This window comes from Amphiura filiformis, chromosome 17 (genome assembly GCF_039555335.1).
Source record: "Amphiura filiformis chromosome 17, Afil_fr2py, whole genome shotgun sequence".
NCBI classification, from domain to species: domain Eukaryota; kingdom Metazoa; phylum Echinodermata; class Ophiuroidea; order Amphilepidida; family Amphiuridae; genus Amphiura; species Amphiura filiformis.
Genome location: NC_092644.1, coordinates 8089046 through 8102927, shown reverse-complemented (window position 1 = coordinate 8102927; position 13882 = coordinate 8089046). Strand labels below are relative to the sequence as shown.

The following is a 13882-nucleotide window of genomic DNA, read 5'->3' as shown; positions in this document are numbered from 1 at the left end:
CATTTGTCAAAATTCAAAAGTATGTGATAGCTGATATATAATTTCTTCAACCACATCGGTTGTTTAGTTATACTGCGCCAATAAAGTATCCTTACATTTGGAAAAATAATCACAATTTCCAAACTGAACAATATTGGGGTAAATTTGTTTTTTTAATAGATGCACTATCTAATCCTGCACATTATGACACCACAATGAATCCAATGTGACTTCAAGAAGCAAAGTTTGCATTTGATTAGACGAAGGTCCAGTTTTAAAAGTGACAAACTGGCCTATTCAAAACTCCACAGAGTAGACATCTGGTTTGAGAGTGGTGAATGGCTTATTTAGTCGTTTGGCTTTAATTTAAAACAAAAGGAACAAAAGAAAACAGAAACAAAAGAACTGACAAATAAAATGAAAGTTATGAAAAGTACAGAGAAGCAAAAACTGAAATAAAAACTGCTTAAATAACGCTTCATTGAAGAAACTGTGTTTTCTCTTTGTTTCGCTTGTTGGAATCTTTTTGTGCCTTGTATAGGCCAGTTTGTCACTTTTAAAACTGGACCTTCGTCTATTCAATTGCTTGTAACTTTATTTTCTTGAGGTCACATTGGATTCAATGTGGTGTCATAATGTGCAGGATTAGATTCATGCGTTAAAGTAAAAAAATTCAGATTCTGATGATACAGATCTTCCAGGGCTATCCTGTAGTATATCTCAAATTGAGAAAAATGAAGATTTTGTTTTTTGTACACGAGCTCTTCAAATATTTTTTTGGCATTTTAATTATAATTAAATTACCTGTACAAATGACCTTAGTACAAATGACCATACAGCGATGTGCTGCAAAAATGGGTAGCATTTTCGACCTTTTGGCACATCAATGACCCCTTTTTCTAAGCCAAATTTGGTATATGAATGGGTCTTTTTTTCAAAATTTTTGGAAAATGGCCCAATTTTGCCAAATCTAGCCAAATGTTTTAAATTTTGGGGAAAACTTGTAAAAGCTAAGACAATTTGGCCTTTTGGTATATCAATGGGTCCAAATTTCTTGATAAGTTGATATATTTATGGATCCACTTTGAAATTCTCAGCGGCACACCCCTACCAAAACCAAACTTGAGTACCCCCGGATTTGGCTGCTGTGAGATTCTTAACTATACAACTTTGTATTAATTGCCAAAGCCTTAAGGGATCTAAAATGAGCGTTTATTATGCGTTTCGACAGTATTTTTGTGGGACATGAGAGCACCTCAGACCTATCGAATTGCATTCTGAATACTGAAGCATGTCTTTCTGATATCAAATAATTTACATTTTTTGAAAATCACAATATAATACAAATTTTATGACAAATTATAAAAATTTGATATTTTTCAAATTTTTGATATAATATAACAGTCCTCGAAGTAAATTATATAAATCTAATGATATATTCTTAAAGTATATGTAGCAGGGAGGAAAAGCCGACGGTCAATTGAAAATTTTGACCTTTCATATTGAAGATATGGATTTTTTTCCCAAAAAGACCTAATTTTTTTTTTGTTTTTGGAAAAAAATCCATATCTTCAATACGAAAGGTCAAATTTTCAATTGATCGAAAGTTATCTCACTTACATACACTTTAGTATAAATCATCAGATTTATAAAGTTTACTTCAAGTACTATTAAATATCAAAAATATCAATTTTGAATGATTTGCCATAAAATGTGTATTAATTGTAATTTCAAAAAATCAAAATTATTTGATATCAGAATGACATTCTTCGTATTCAGAATGCAATTGATATATCTGATGTGCTCTAATGTCCCAAAATAAATACTGTCCGAACGTTCATACCCCAGCCCTTAAGGGATCTAAAATGAGCGTTTATTGCGTTTCGATAGTATTTTTTGTGGCACATGAGAGCACCTCAGACCTATCGAATTGTATTCTGAATACGAAGCATGTCTTCCTGATATCAAATAATTTTCATTTTTGAAATTCACGATATAATACAAATTTTATGACAAATTATTAAAATTTGATATTTTTCAAATTTTTGATATATAACAGTCCTCGAAATAAATTTTATAAATCTAATGATATATTCTTAAAGTGTATGTAGCTGGGAGGAAAAGCCGACGATCAATTGAAAATTTTGACCTTTCGTATTGAAGATATGGATTTTTCCCCAAAACACCAAAAAAATTATGTCTGATGTGCTCTAATGTCCCCCCAAAAATACTGTCCAAACGTTCATACCCCAGCCCTTAAATGGAACATAGCTGGCATGTTTAAGCTTGATTGTTACAACACTTGGCATGTATCACTTGCACAATGTAAACAACACTTTGAATCAAAGGTAGAGCTAGGGGCATAGCAAAATAATTAGGAGGTACACTTATGGTGCCACTTCTAGCAACATGTAAATATTTAGAGGTTAATAACTGCGCATCGGTTATTTGGAGGGCATTGTGAAAAATCATTTTGTCTTTGGAACCAAGGAATATTCCCAAGGTCCAAAGCAAAATGTTTAGATTTTTCACAATGCCCACATATTTCCGCTCGAAAGTTATTAACCTCATTCATAACCGCTACTTTAATCTCTTCACCTTACAAAATAACACAAAATTGTGCTCAATAGTTTATAAAAATAGATGATTTTAACATGTTCCCTTTCCAAAAATCGATCAGGCTAAAACAGGACGACCAATAACAAAAAGTGCGTATCACAATCTGTGCAAATATGGTAGCGTGCAATCCAATTACGGCAGCCAGGGCGCGCGCAGTTTGTCAGATGCGGTCATTTGTGAGATATTAATGACCTCGATTTGCGTTCGCGTTTTCACAAATAACTAAATGTAATTGGATCGCAAGCATCGCGTTTATTAATGAGGTTATGAATGTGGAGTCAGTACTCTTTGGTTTGATCTGAAAATAATACAGATCATACACGACCATCAAAACATTCAATTTCTGGTGATTGGAACATGTATTAAACCACACAGTGGATACTGCATTCAGCATAAAGCTGTAAAGATCAATGTTGTACATTGGTGTTATAGCAATCATACCACTATACTAAAATGCAGCAAACCTTTGACGAGCGCGACTACCGTGATGTTGCAAATTCGGCGCTAACAACGCGTACGGCGCACAGTTCATTCATAAATTTCCATTTGGCAACAGCAGATCGCCTTAGAGACGAGTGCGTCCAACGCCGTAAATACGCGATATATACTTACAATACGCGCTCGTCAAAGGTTTACTGCATTTGAGTATACACCACACACTCATTAAACACACTTTCAACAACTCTTCCTATACCTTTGTACAGGAGCCAGACGAATCCACACTTTTCCAGTCACATGTGACACAAACGCAAGTTAACGAAAGCAGGCATAAAATTCATCATGCCTGTAACATGGTTTACATGTTGAGAGATAGCGGCTAAACATTGCTGTTTTAAATTGTAGTTTCATAGCTCAGTGATAATACTGATATCAACAGAGAAATCACTGATCTTGTAGGCCTAAAGTTGAGTGGCAATGACTGACATTCCTCATGAAATAATCATGTGAATTAGACGATCTTTAGCTTGTTTTTGTTGTTGAAAGGGATTCAATCATGTTTCACCGTTATTCATCACCTTTTAACAACTCACGTCTGCGTGGTTTACTTTGCTCGGGTGAAATAAACCACACAGACGTCGCGGATGCATCGTTGTTACCAGTAACCAGTGTGTAATCAGTTGCGGTAATTTGTTTACGCATGTGACATCTTGCTGAACTAATTTCCAAAGATTTATGATCTATACTTTACAGTTTTGGAATAACCCCAGGGAATAACACACTGTATAAGTGATTATTTTTGCGTAGATATTTTCGGGACAACAAAAATGACTTATGTGTGTGTTGAGATTTTCGTGAAATTCATGCCTTAGCAATGTTAATCAAATAACAAAATTTCATATTTGCATGTTTTTAAATTAAACTGCTATTCGCATAATTCGCAAAAATAAAACCCTCACGAAAATGACCACTATAAATATAGTAGGAATGGGCTATTCCACTTGAAATTCACACTACCCCTGTGGAAGATTTTGGAAATATCTGCCACAGAGGAGTATGTTTTTCAAATGTAACTGGTCGGGGTTAATCATTTTGAAACCCATACTCCCCCTGTATTATAACTACCAATATATGCCACAACTGGAGTGAGTATTTCAAATGGAAGTTACCCAATTGTCTATTCAATTCAAAACTCATACTCCCTCTGTGGAAGACTTTAGCAAAATCTTCCACAGGGGTAGTGTGGATTTTAAATGGAATAGCCCAATGAAGAAGCACAGCTTTGAAGCAATTAAATAAAATCTCACAGAATACTGTTTTCTCTATTTTGTTTTCAGTCTCTTTGCTTGATGCACTGTCAAATCTTTTTTAGGATCCATAAAATCTTTCCCAGTCATATCTGTTTTGTTTCCGCAAGTCAGTATAGCCTTGTTTGGAACCTATAGATATTAAAGAAAAAAATTAAATAATAATATCACAAAAGGAAAAGTAACAGTTTGGTAAATCTGGATAAATTGGTTATGCACAACACACTCGCAACGCTAGCTATGATCAGCTCATAATAGGCGAGAATTATTTGGTTTTGTTACTGCACGAATCACTAAAGTCCCAACTCGCGTAAATTCACAAAAGCGTGAGTCACTCATGCAATATGCAAAGAGCAGATCGCGTATATAAATGTGCTGCACCCAGCTGTGGGTACACTATTCTATTCGCTGTCGTAGTGCATGTCAGTAACCATTTGGCTACTGCTCCAAGCCTGGGCTCATACACCTGTTCAATTTTGATATGCCATAGGCTTTGTGTTGTGATCATTTCGATCAGTGGTTCATAACAAAGAAAGCGTGATCCAGTTGGCCTAGCAACGGTCATATTGTAACATGCACTATGACAGTGAATATCAATCTACGATGTTACTAGTCCGGCCTGTTAAGAGCTGATCAAAGTTTAGGTAGGCCTAACATCCCAGCAAACACAAAAATATTTTAAACAATTTTGGTCAAAACATTTTAAATACATTAAATGTTGGGATATATAAAGGTCATGGAAATGTTTTAAAATGTCTCGTAGGAAAAGAAACAGTACAACAACATTTTTAAAAATGTTGTCAAAATGTTATTGTAAAATATTCTGTTGCAAATATTTATGTAATTTTGTCAACACTGAAAGTCATAATGTACAATTTCCATCAAATTTTAATCTTTTTACTCTTTGTTCAAAATGCTGGAATGATATTAGGCCTAAAAAAATTGTTTGATTGGCATAACACACAAAAAAAAAAAAGAATTCGGGTAGGTAAGTCGGGATTTTTTTTTACTTTTAAAGCTGTAAATTGTGTTTGATAAAGGCCTTGGAAACTTTTTGTTCATCTTTTTAAATTTTTTATTTATTTATTTATTTTTATTTTATTTTTTGCCACAAAAAAACGTCGAAAGTCAGGCCTACTTTTAGTGTCGGTCTGGTTACACCAATCAAACAATTTTTTTAGGCCTTAGTTATAACTGTCAGGAAAGGTTTCTGTCCATTTTAAACCAAAAATAAGAAGGTAAAGTGAAAGAAACTCTACTGGTTATTTTGGTCATTTAACATGGAGTTCTGTGGAGGACTTAATGTCTGAATACGATTTGACCTGAACAACAAATTTGTTTGATTCCATTTAGGTGTAAGTTGGGATATGTGCAAACATTACAAATAATATGCCGAAAAATTGGAAAAACAAAAAACAAAACGAATTTCATATTATAAGATCATACATTATGGCTTAAAATATGTTACAATATTTTGCAACAAGTGTTATTGAACGTTATTAAAATGTTTTATACCCTTTTTTTATAACTCAACATTTCAGCATTTTCTGGCAACCTTTTCTAACCTTTTGCTGACTTTTGAAAACGTTTTGTGTTTGCTGGGATGTTTTCTCTATTTCGTTTTGAGTCTCTTTGGAGCTTTTGTAGGATCCGGAAAATCTTTCCCAGGCATGAGTCTCTTTGCATTCTGGATGCCCTCCGCTTTTGTGGGATCCATAAAATCTTTCCCAGTCATATCTGTTTTGCTTCCACATGTCAGTATAGCTGAATTTGGAACCTATTGATAAGAAAAACGTAAATTAAAATGACATCACAAAATTGGCATACATCAAGTAATTTCCCGTGCTGTGCCCCTTGGCTACGCCACTGAGGTGATGAGCAAAAACACTCTTTGATTTCACTATTTTCATGCATTTGGTGAATTATTATGAATTCATACACTCTTAGATAGCGAGAACCAATCAGACCAAGCGTTAGAAAAATCCAAACCATGCACTGATTGTGTCTAATGTGCACTCTGCGCACTACGCACAGTGCTTTCGCTTAATTCATTTTTCGGCGGGTTGATGCATAAATTATATTTGGTTCTATTTTCCAACATTTCATTATAAAAACAGCAAAAATCACATGTTTTTTTTCTTCTCATGTATGAAATAGGTTAATGAATGCGTATTACTTGTTGCTCGAGAAATTAGACAAAATAATGCACTTGTGCTGATGTATCAGAGGATGATTTAAGCACTTCCCAGCAAGTCTTGCGGTTAGCGCAGCTGTGTGAGTGAACATGACACCACTGCCCGCCCACTGCATACACACGTGCATGGTTAAATTTGACTTTGGACAGATATATTTACAACAAAAACACCTTCAAAAAGTTGGTCGATTTCACATTTTATGTTATCTACAGAAGGTGTGAATTATTCTTCAAGCATACATCACTTTAGATCTGAAATCGACCAAGTAATGACGACACACGGGCAATTCTAAGACAACATCTTTTGCACAGAGTTCAATGGGATTTGAAAAGTAAAGTGGCAGTTGAAACTCTAGTGATAACACTTTTACAGTGCATGATGGGGCTTCCTTAAATCATCCTCTGCTGATGTATGTTGATGCGTCTAATGCACTCCCCCCTTCGGGCTCGTGATTAGAAACATCAACATCAGCATGTGTGTATTATTTTGTCTAATTTCTCAAGCAACAAGCAGTACGCATCCATTAACCTAAATTCAGATGGTCACTGTGTTTGTCTGTAAATAACTGCAAGTTCACTTTGGGGGCCTTTGGGGTGTGAGACTTCCGCTAATAGCAGGGGTGGCAAAATGGAAGGGGTGACAAAAAATTATCAAAAATTAAAAAAAAAAAGTGAAACAAATACCATACAAAAAGTAATTGGGCTGATAAAGAGAGCGGCAAAATTCACCTTTTCTCCAGCCCCCTGGGTAGGAGCGGCCTGATGGGTATGCCACTGCAAGGGCTTTAATAGAATGAATAAATTATTGGGCTATTCCAGTTGAAAATCACACTACCCCTGTGGAAGATTTTGGAAATATCTTTCAAAGGGGGAGTAAGTTTTTAAAATGTAATTAGTCAGGGTTAATCATTTTGAAACCTATGCTCCCTTTGTATTATGGCTTTAGCTATATCTTCCACAACTGGAGTGAGTATTTCAAATGAAAGTTACCTAATTGTCTATTGTATTTGAAACTCATACTCCCTCTGTGGAAAATTTCAGCTAAATCTTTCACAGGGGTAATGTAATGTGTAGACTGGCATGCAGCTTACCTCAGTGGTGTAGTGTCATAGCCTAGGGGCACATGGTAGGGTGGGGGCAGCACATACCCCCAATTGATTGCAAAATTTAGAAAATCGCATACGAAAATTGCTAAAAAAAATGGCTTGTGCCCCCCCCCCAATCATGGTCGGTGCACCCCAATCATGCCCCCCCCCCAAATATGCTGGCCCACACTACACCACTTGCTTACCTTTACTAGTGGTGTGTACTTTGGGTGGTGATGATCTTTGACTGGGTTATTTGTAGCTCTGTTGTAGGCTGCAATAAACACCCATCGTCTTCTGTCACTCTTATTCTGTTCACTCTTGTGCAAAACATTGCTGTAAAACAATAATACCAATGTCATTATTATAAACAAAAGGGTCATGCAATTCTTGATCACTGAGCAGTGTGCTATCCTTTCCAGACTTCAAGATTCTTGGTTAAAGTAACATTTGCTGAGAAGGTTGCCCTCAATATTTTTAAAAATTCTGTTTTTTTACATGATTGTAATGTATAATAAACTAACATACCGTGCAAAAATCAAGACTTAAGGGTTCTGGTATGAGCGTTTGGACAGTATTTTTTGTGGGACATGAGAGCGCATCAGACATATCATGTCCTTCTGATATTAAATAGTTTAGCTTTTTTGAAATTTGCGATATGACAAATTATTAAAAATTCATATTTAAAATTTTTTTGATATATAACAGTCCTCGAAGTTAACTTTATAAATCTAATGAAAAGTGTATGCAGCTGGGATGAAAAGCCGATCGATGATCAATTAGAGAATAACGATACAAATTTTTATTTTGCCTATCCTCTACCGTGTGATAGATGACAGGCAGGTCCAATATTTTGAGTAGTGGATGCCGGCGCAGCCGGCATCCACTACGGTAAAAATATTGGACCTGCCTGTCGTCTATCATATAGGTAGAGGATAGGCAAAATAAAAATTACTATCGTTTATTCAAACAAATTTTTTAAGCAAAAACTAAGTTACCGTCATAAAAACTCCCCTCATTATATTATTGCTAGCGTTGGACCTGCCTGTCGTCTATCATATAGGTAGAGGATAGGCAAAATAAAAATTACTATCGTTTATTCAAACAAATTTTTTAAGCAAAAACTAAGTTACCGTCATAAAAACTCCCCTCATTATATTATTGCTAGCGTGTTAGCGTATTCCGCACTAGTCTACGCATCCAGCGCGATACATACGCGCACCCCTACACGCGTGTTACACATTATCAAGACGCATGATGACGTGGGGTCGTCTACGGCCTGATAGATGGCACCCGAAATCATGCCATTGTCCAATCAGAAATGTGTCTACGAACTAGACCACTCCCGTTGACTAAGAATTGACAATTTTGACCTTTAATATTGAAGATATACATTTTTCCCCAAAAGACCAAAAATTTTTTGGCGTTTCAATCACCAGGCTCCATTTCCATGTGAACCAACGGGAGTTCTTATAAGCAAACAAAAATCCCCGCCAAAAATCAAGACACTCTAAATAAACCTTAATTTGGTCTGTTTAAAAAAATAATAATAGTGATCTTACCAGTGGAAAAAGAGAGCATCACCTGGCTGCATTTCCACATGAACCAATGGTAGTTCTTTGGCTGCTTGGTTGACTCTCTCCAGATTGGCACCTGTCTGACCACCCACAGCTCCATGCTCAATACGTCCTAGCTTGTGAGAGCCCTTCAGTACCTGTGAAGCAAAAAGGAAAAATGCAAGGCAATTGGACAAATGTTAGACAGATGCAAATATTTTGAAATAATTTGTGATAGATGTAAATAATCAATATCTTCCCTTGATTTTTTTTTGTCATGCCCTATACACTTCTTGTGCTAATGCTAATTTTCTCCAAGTTTAGTCAGATTATTTGAATATTTATGAATTATCTTTCTGAAATTCCATTAAACTACTTTGCAGCTCACACAAAATACCCAATTAACTTGGAATTTGGAATATTTGCATATTTATCACAATTAATGAGCTTATTTGCATATTTTTGCTGAAATTCCATTAATCCATTCTACAGCTTACATGCAATAACCAATGAAGTTCTGACTTAGTAGGATCTCTAGGGTGATAAGCATGATCAAACTGTACAGCGTGTCACGTTTGCACCTTTATAAATATTAATGACCTTATTTGCATATTTTTTGTATTTACAAATGTTTGTTGTGGGGGGTACCTTAAAGGAGTATTTCGTGATCTTAGCATCCTCTATTTATGTCATTTTTCATTAGATATCCACGAAAAAAACCTATTCCCAAAATGATTATGTGTATTACACTGCTCCATAGACAATGCATTGTAATTTTGTTCTGGTGCGTAACGAAATTCAAATTTCACGATATCTTTGCTAAACTAATTAATCTGCAAGAAATATTTTGTACATAAACATTATGTAGCCAGAGGTTTCCAGTGATATAAAAATCTCAACTTTTTTTGAGAAAAGTGGGGGGATGAGGCTGTGGATCAAGAAATGCCCTTTCAATCAAGAACTGCATAGTTGCTTGATAAATCTGACAATAAATTGTGGTATCAGATTGTTTTAGTACATTCTTCTTATTTTGCACCAATAAAGTGACGAAAAATCAAACAAACAAACCCTGTTCTACGGGCGAGCAGATCTTTCAAGTAGGGGCGGTCGATCAGGGATTTTTTTTCCTGGGGGCTAAAATGACCCTAAAATTTCACCAAAATCTGAAGATTTTTGCAAAGATATCTGTCCAAAAATGTTGATAAATTTTGGCCCCAAAACGGCTGATTTTACATGATTGAATTCTCCAAAACGCAAAAACAGTGGTAAGGCCCGTAGACCAGGGTTTTTTTCGTAGCCTAATCAGCAAAAGTTTTGTGGCAGCAATCTTGCCTTCTCCCTCCAAGCTCACCTGTAGGCAACCATTGCCGATATCACATTTATCAATCGCAACAAACACTGACATCATATCGGGGAATAAACAACCATTCTGGTACCAATATCTGGAATGGAAACATATCGGATTTCGGGAGTGATCATGTGCTAGTTGGATCTAAATTAGGGGGCATTGGGTGAGAATATGACTTTTTTTTTTAATGGGGTCTTTGAGTGAGAGCCAAAAGAAGCCTTGAAATTTGGTGATAGACGACTCGTTGCTGTTCAAATGGAAATATTAGGGTCTAGGTCTATGGGTGACAGATCTAAAGGAAAAATAGTGACAGAGCATGTGCTGGTAATGGGGTCTTTGGGTGACGACAATGGTTAAAAAGGGGGTCTTAATAGCCCTACATACGCATCACGTCCGGATTTCAGCACATCATATCATAGCTCCCATTTGGCGCGCCATTCCTTTTTTAAAGGAATTTTTATTTACAAGAGGCAGTAATGGTTTGGATGAACCCAATTTCTAAGACAAGGAGGCTATCCTCAGATTAATAAGTAAACAGATTGGAATTTTCCATGCCTGTGCCCTCTAAGCGTACTCAAATTCAGCTGACGCCGGTAAAGCGTGCAGACCTGGCGACATCGCGCAAAGTTTCTTTGGTGTACGCTCGCGCTATTTGCGCTATTGTTGAGTTTGCTCATGCGGTACCTGACTTAGCATCGATCCCCATGGGCAACATGCCAAGTTTCCACGGTATGAGGCTATCTCACTCCTTGCATCTTGGTACCACGTTTCGCTCTTAGCTTCTCTTCCTCTCTCTCATTCGTCTGTTGTATGTTTTCAATCTCAACCTAAGCTCTCTCATTTACAGACTCTAGTCCCTCTTTCTGTGTCTGTCCCTTGACATTTTTAATCCTCTCATTTATCCTGCACCGCAAATTAGAGAATAAACGATAGGAATTTTTATTTTGCCTATCCTCTACCGTGTGATAGACGACAGGCAGGTCCAATATTTTGAGCAGTGGATGCCGGCGCACACTACAATAAAAATATTGGACCTGCCTGTCGTCTATCATAGGTAGAGGATAGGCAAAATAAAAATTCCTATCGTTTATTCTCATTCTTAGTCAGTTAAATATTTTTTTAATAACTGTAAACAATTTTTTAAGCAAAAACTAAGTTACGGTCATAAAAACCCCTCATTATAAAATGAACGAAACTTGTTTACAACTTCACGTATTCTGTTAGCATACTGCTAGCGCGTTTGCGTATTCCGCACTAGTCTACGCATCCAGCGCGATACATATGCGAACCTCTACACGCGTGTTACGCATTATCATGACGCATGATGATGTGGGGTCGTCTACGGCCTGATAGACAGTACCCGAAATCATGCGATTGTCCAATCAGAAATGTGTCTACGAACTAGACCACTCCCACTGACTAAGAATGCAGAATAATAATTCACTACCCATGTATTTAGTACGGAGGGTGGAAGTCCAGAAAAACTTTATCTTGACTTGACAGTTTGTAACCCACTAATTGGCTATTCCATTTAAAATCCACACTACACCTTTGGAAGATTTTGGAAATATCTTTCACAGGGGGAGTATGAATTTCAAATGGAATGAGCACATTAGGCAGCTCTGTTTGAATTTCATACACCCTCTGAGAAAGATTCAACCTCAACCTTCCCCTGAGGGAGAGTGAGTTTGGAGCTGTGCTGCTAATGTGTTAATTCCATTTGAAATGCATACTCCCTCTGTGGAAGATATTTCCAAAATCTTCTACAGGGGTAGTGTGGATTTTAAATGGAATAGCCCAATCATCACCTTTAATCTTTCCATTGGGCATGTCCTTTCATCCCCCACTAAAAACCACCTCAAAAGGTTGTGATGGTTAGGTTTGGGTCATTACCGTATAGGCCTATTAGCTCGCATCAACCCTTTGCTTTTGATGTGATCATTTATTAATTTGTTTAATAAAGCATTATTATAATGTTTAATTCTAGACCTGAATAATACTAAAAGCTATCACATTGATAAATTGTATATGCACATATATTTTGCAACAATTTTTAACGTAGATTTTTGTTTGTATGTCAAATTATTTATCTTTTTCTGCTTTTTTATGGTAAATTTAATTCTATAAACATTTGTTAGTCTGTTTGCGGATGTTCTAATTCCATTTTACAAGTGTCTTCCTCTTGTAAAGAGACAAACAAGGTTTTAGATAAATAGCGCCATCATTGTTCAACTTTTCTTTAAGATGACTCAGTTTTATATGCCATCAAACAACCGTGCAGTAGAAACAGGTTTTTGACTCTTTCTGTATATTTTCTTAGTCCCTGTTAAAAACTCACCCATAATCTTGATGCCAGATATGTTTGCCACCAGTATGTGCTTCCTTCATCATTAATTTGGTGTGATAATGGTATACCTCTCCACCTAGGAGCTATATGACAAATAAGAAGAGGTGAGATGGAGTTGTAAGTTGCACTCCTTCAGGTTTGCACTGGACTGACTTACCCAATTGCCGCAAAAAGTGGGCATTTACATAATTTTGGTGGTTTTGCCTCAAAAGTGGGGGGGGGGGGTATTGGGGAAGGCCAAGAAAAATATTGGGGGGGAACCCCTTTAGCGCCGCCACTGGGCTACCTCAACCCCTTCCTTTTCCACCCACCTGTTCTGCTGTATCAACCATCTTCCGTGACCTGAATAGCATGCCAGTGATGTCATTGCCCGGGTGGTTCCAGAGGCACATTTTACTAAGCGATCCTTCACCATCATCAAGTCCAAAGGCATGCTGACGTACGCCATCATCACTCTCTAAAGCTGGTCCTAGAATGGATATCTCTTTGGGGCTTAAGATGGATCTGGATGAATGATAAAAGGAGAATAAAATGGGAATAATCTCATCTTTTGTGGAGGTTGCAACATTTATGGAAAACTTGCATGGTCTGGGAACCCATATTTAGGCCTAATTTCATTTTTTGCATGCTGTTTTCTTTAGTGTCAAATATTTACATGAGGAGCAATTGTTTGAATGCCGGTGTTTAACAAAATCATGCACACTGTTTGTGCAGCTATCATCATGGAGCTGTATTAGGATTTATTTTCAGCCAGAGGAGGCTTAAAGGCATTCCTACAATGCACTATGATTGGGAAATTTGATCAATATAACCTAATTTTAAAGGCAAAGTCCCCATTGCCACACACACAAAATGGTAATTTTAAAACTGCAGCCAACGAGCTAATAATTGAGACTTAGGACTGATATTTGATTTTCTTACAGGAAACATTCATATTGTCCCACTGCATTAATTTTATTCCTAAGTCTCGATGTTATGAATGTTAAATAATAGGATGAAAACACCAGAT

The 13882-nt window shown here is 36.5% G+C and overlaps 1 protein-coding gene across 4 annotated transcripts in view; it reads right to left on the bottom strand.

The window, feature by feature from the left end:
- Nucleotides 1-2190: 2190 nt before the first annotated feature.
- Nucleotides 2191-13882, bottom strand: part of LOC140136881 (L-proline trans-4-hydroxylase-like) — a 28342-nt gene continuing 16650 nt past the window's right edge. For 3 of the 4 annotated variants that reach the window (XM_072158494.1, XM_072158495.1, XM_072158492.1), the window contains exons 3-9: nt 13185-13377; nt 12865-12956; nt 10530-10620; nt 9185-9336; nt 7829-7958; nt 5909-6120; nt 4361-4475 (exon numbers count right to left, since the gene is read on the bottom strand). In XM_072158494.1, coding sequence (XP_072014595.1) covers nt 5956-6120; nt 7829-7958; nt 9185-9336; nt 10530-10620; nt 12865-12956; nt 13185-13377 — 823 coding nt within the window. In that variant the 3' untranslated portion in view covers nt 4361-4475; nt 5909-5955. Of the gene's footprint in view, nt 4476-5908; nt 6121-7828; nt 7959-9184; nt 9337-10529; nt 10621-12864; nt 12957-13184; nt 13378-13882 lie in introns of all 4 variants that reach the window. The other variant, XM_072158493.1, reaches the window with a different exon arrangement.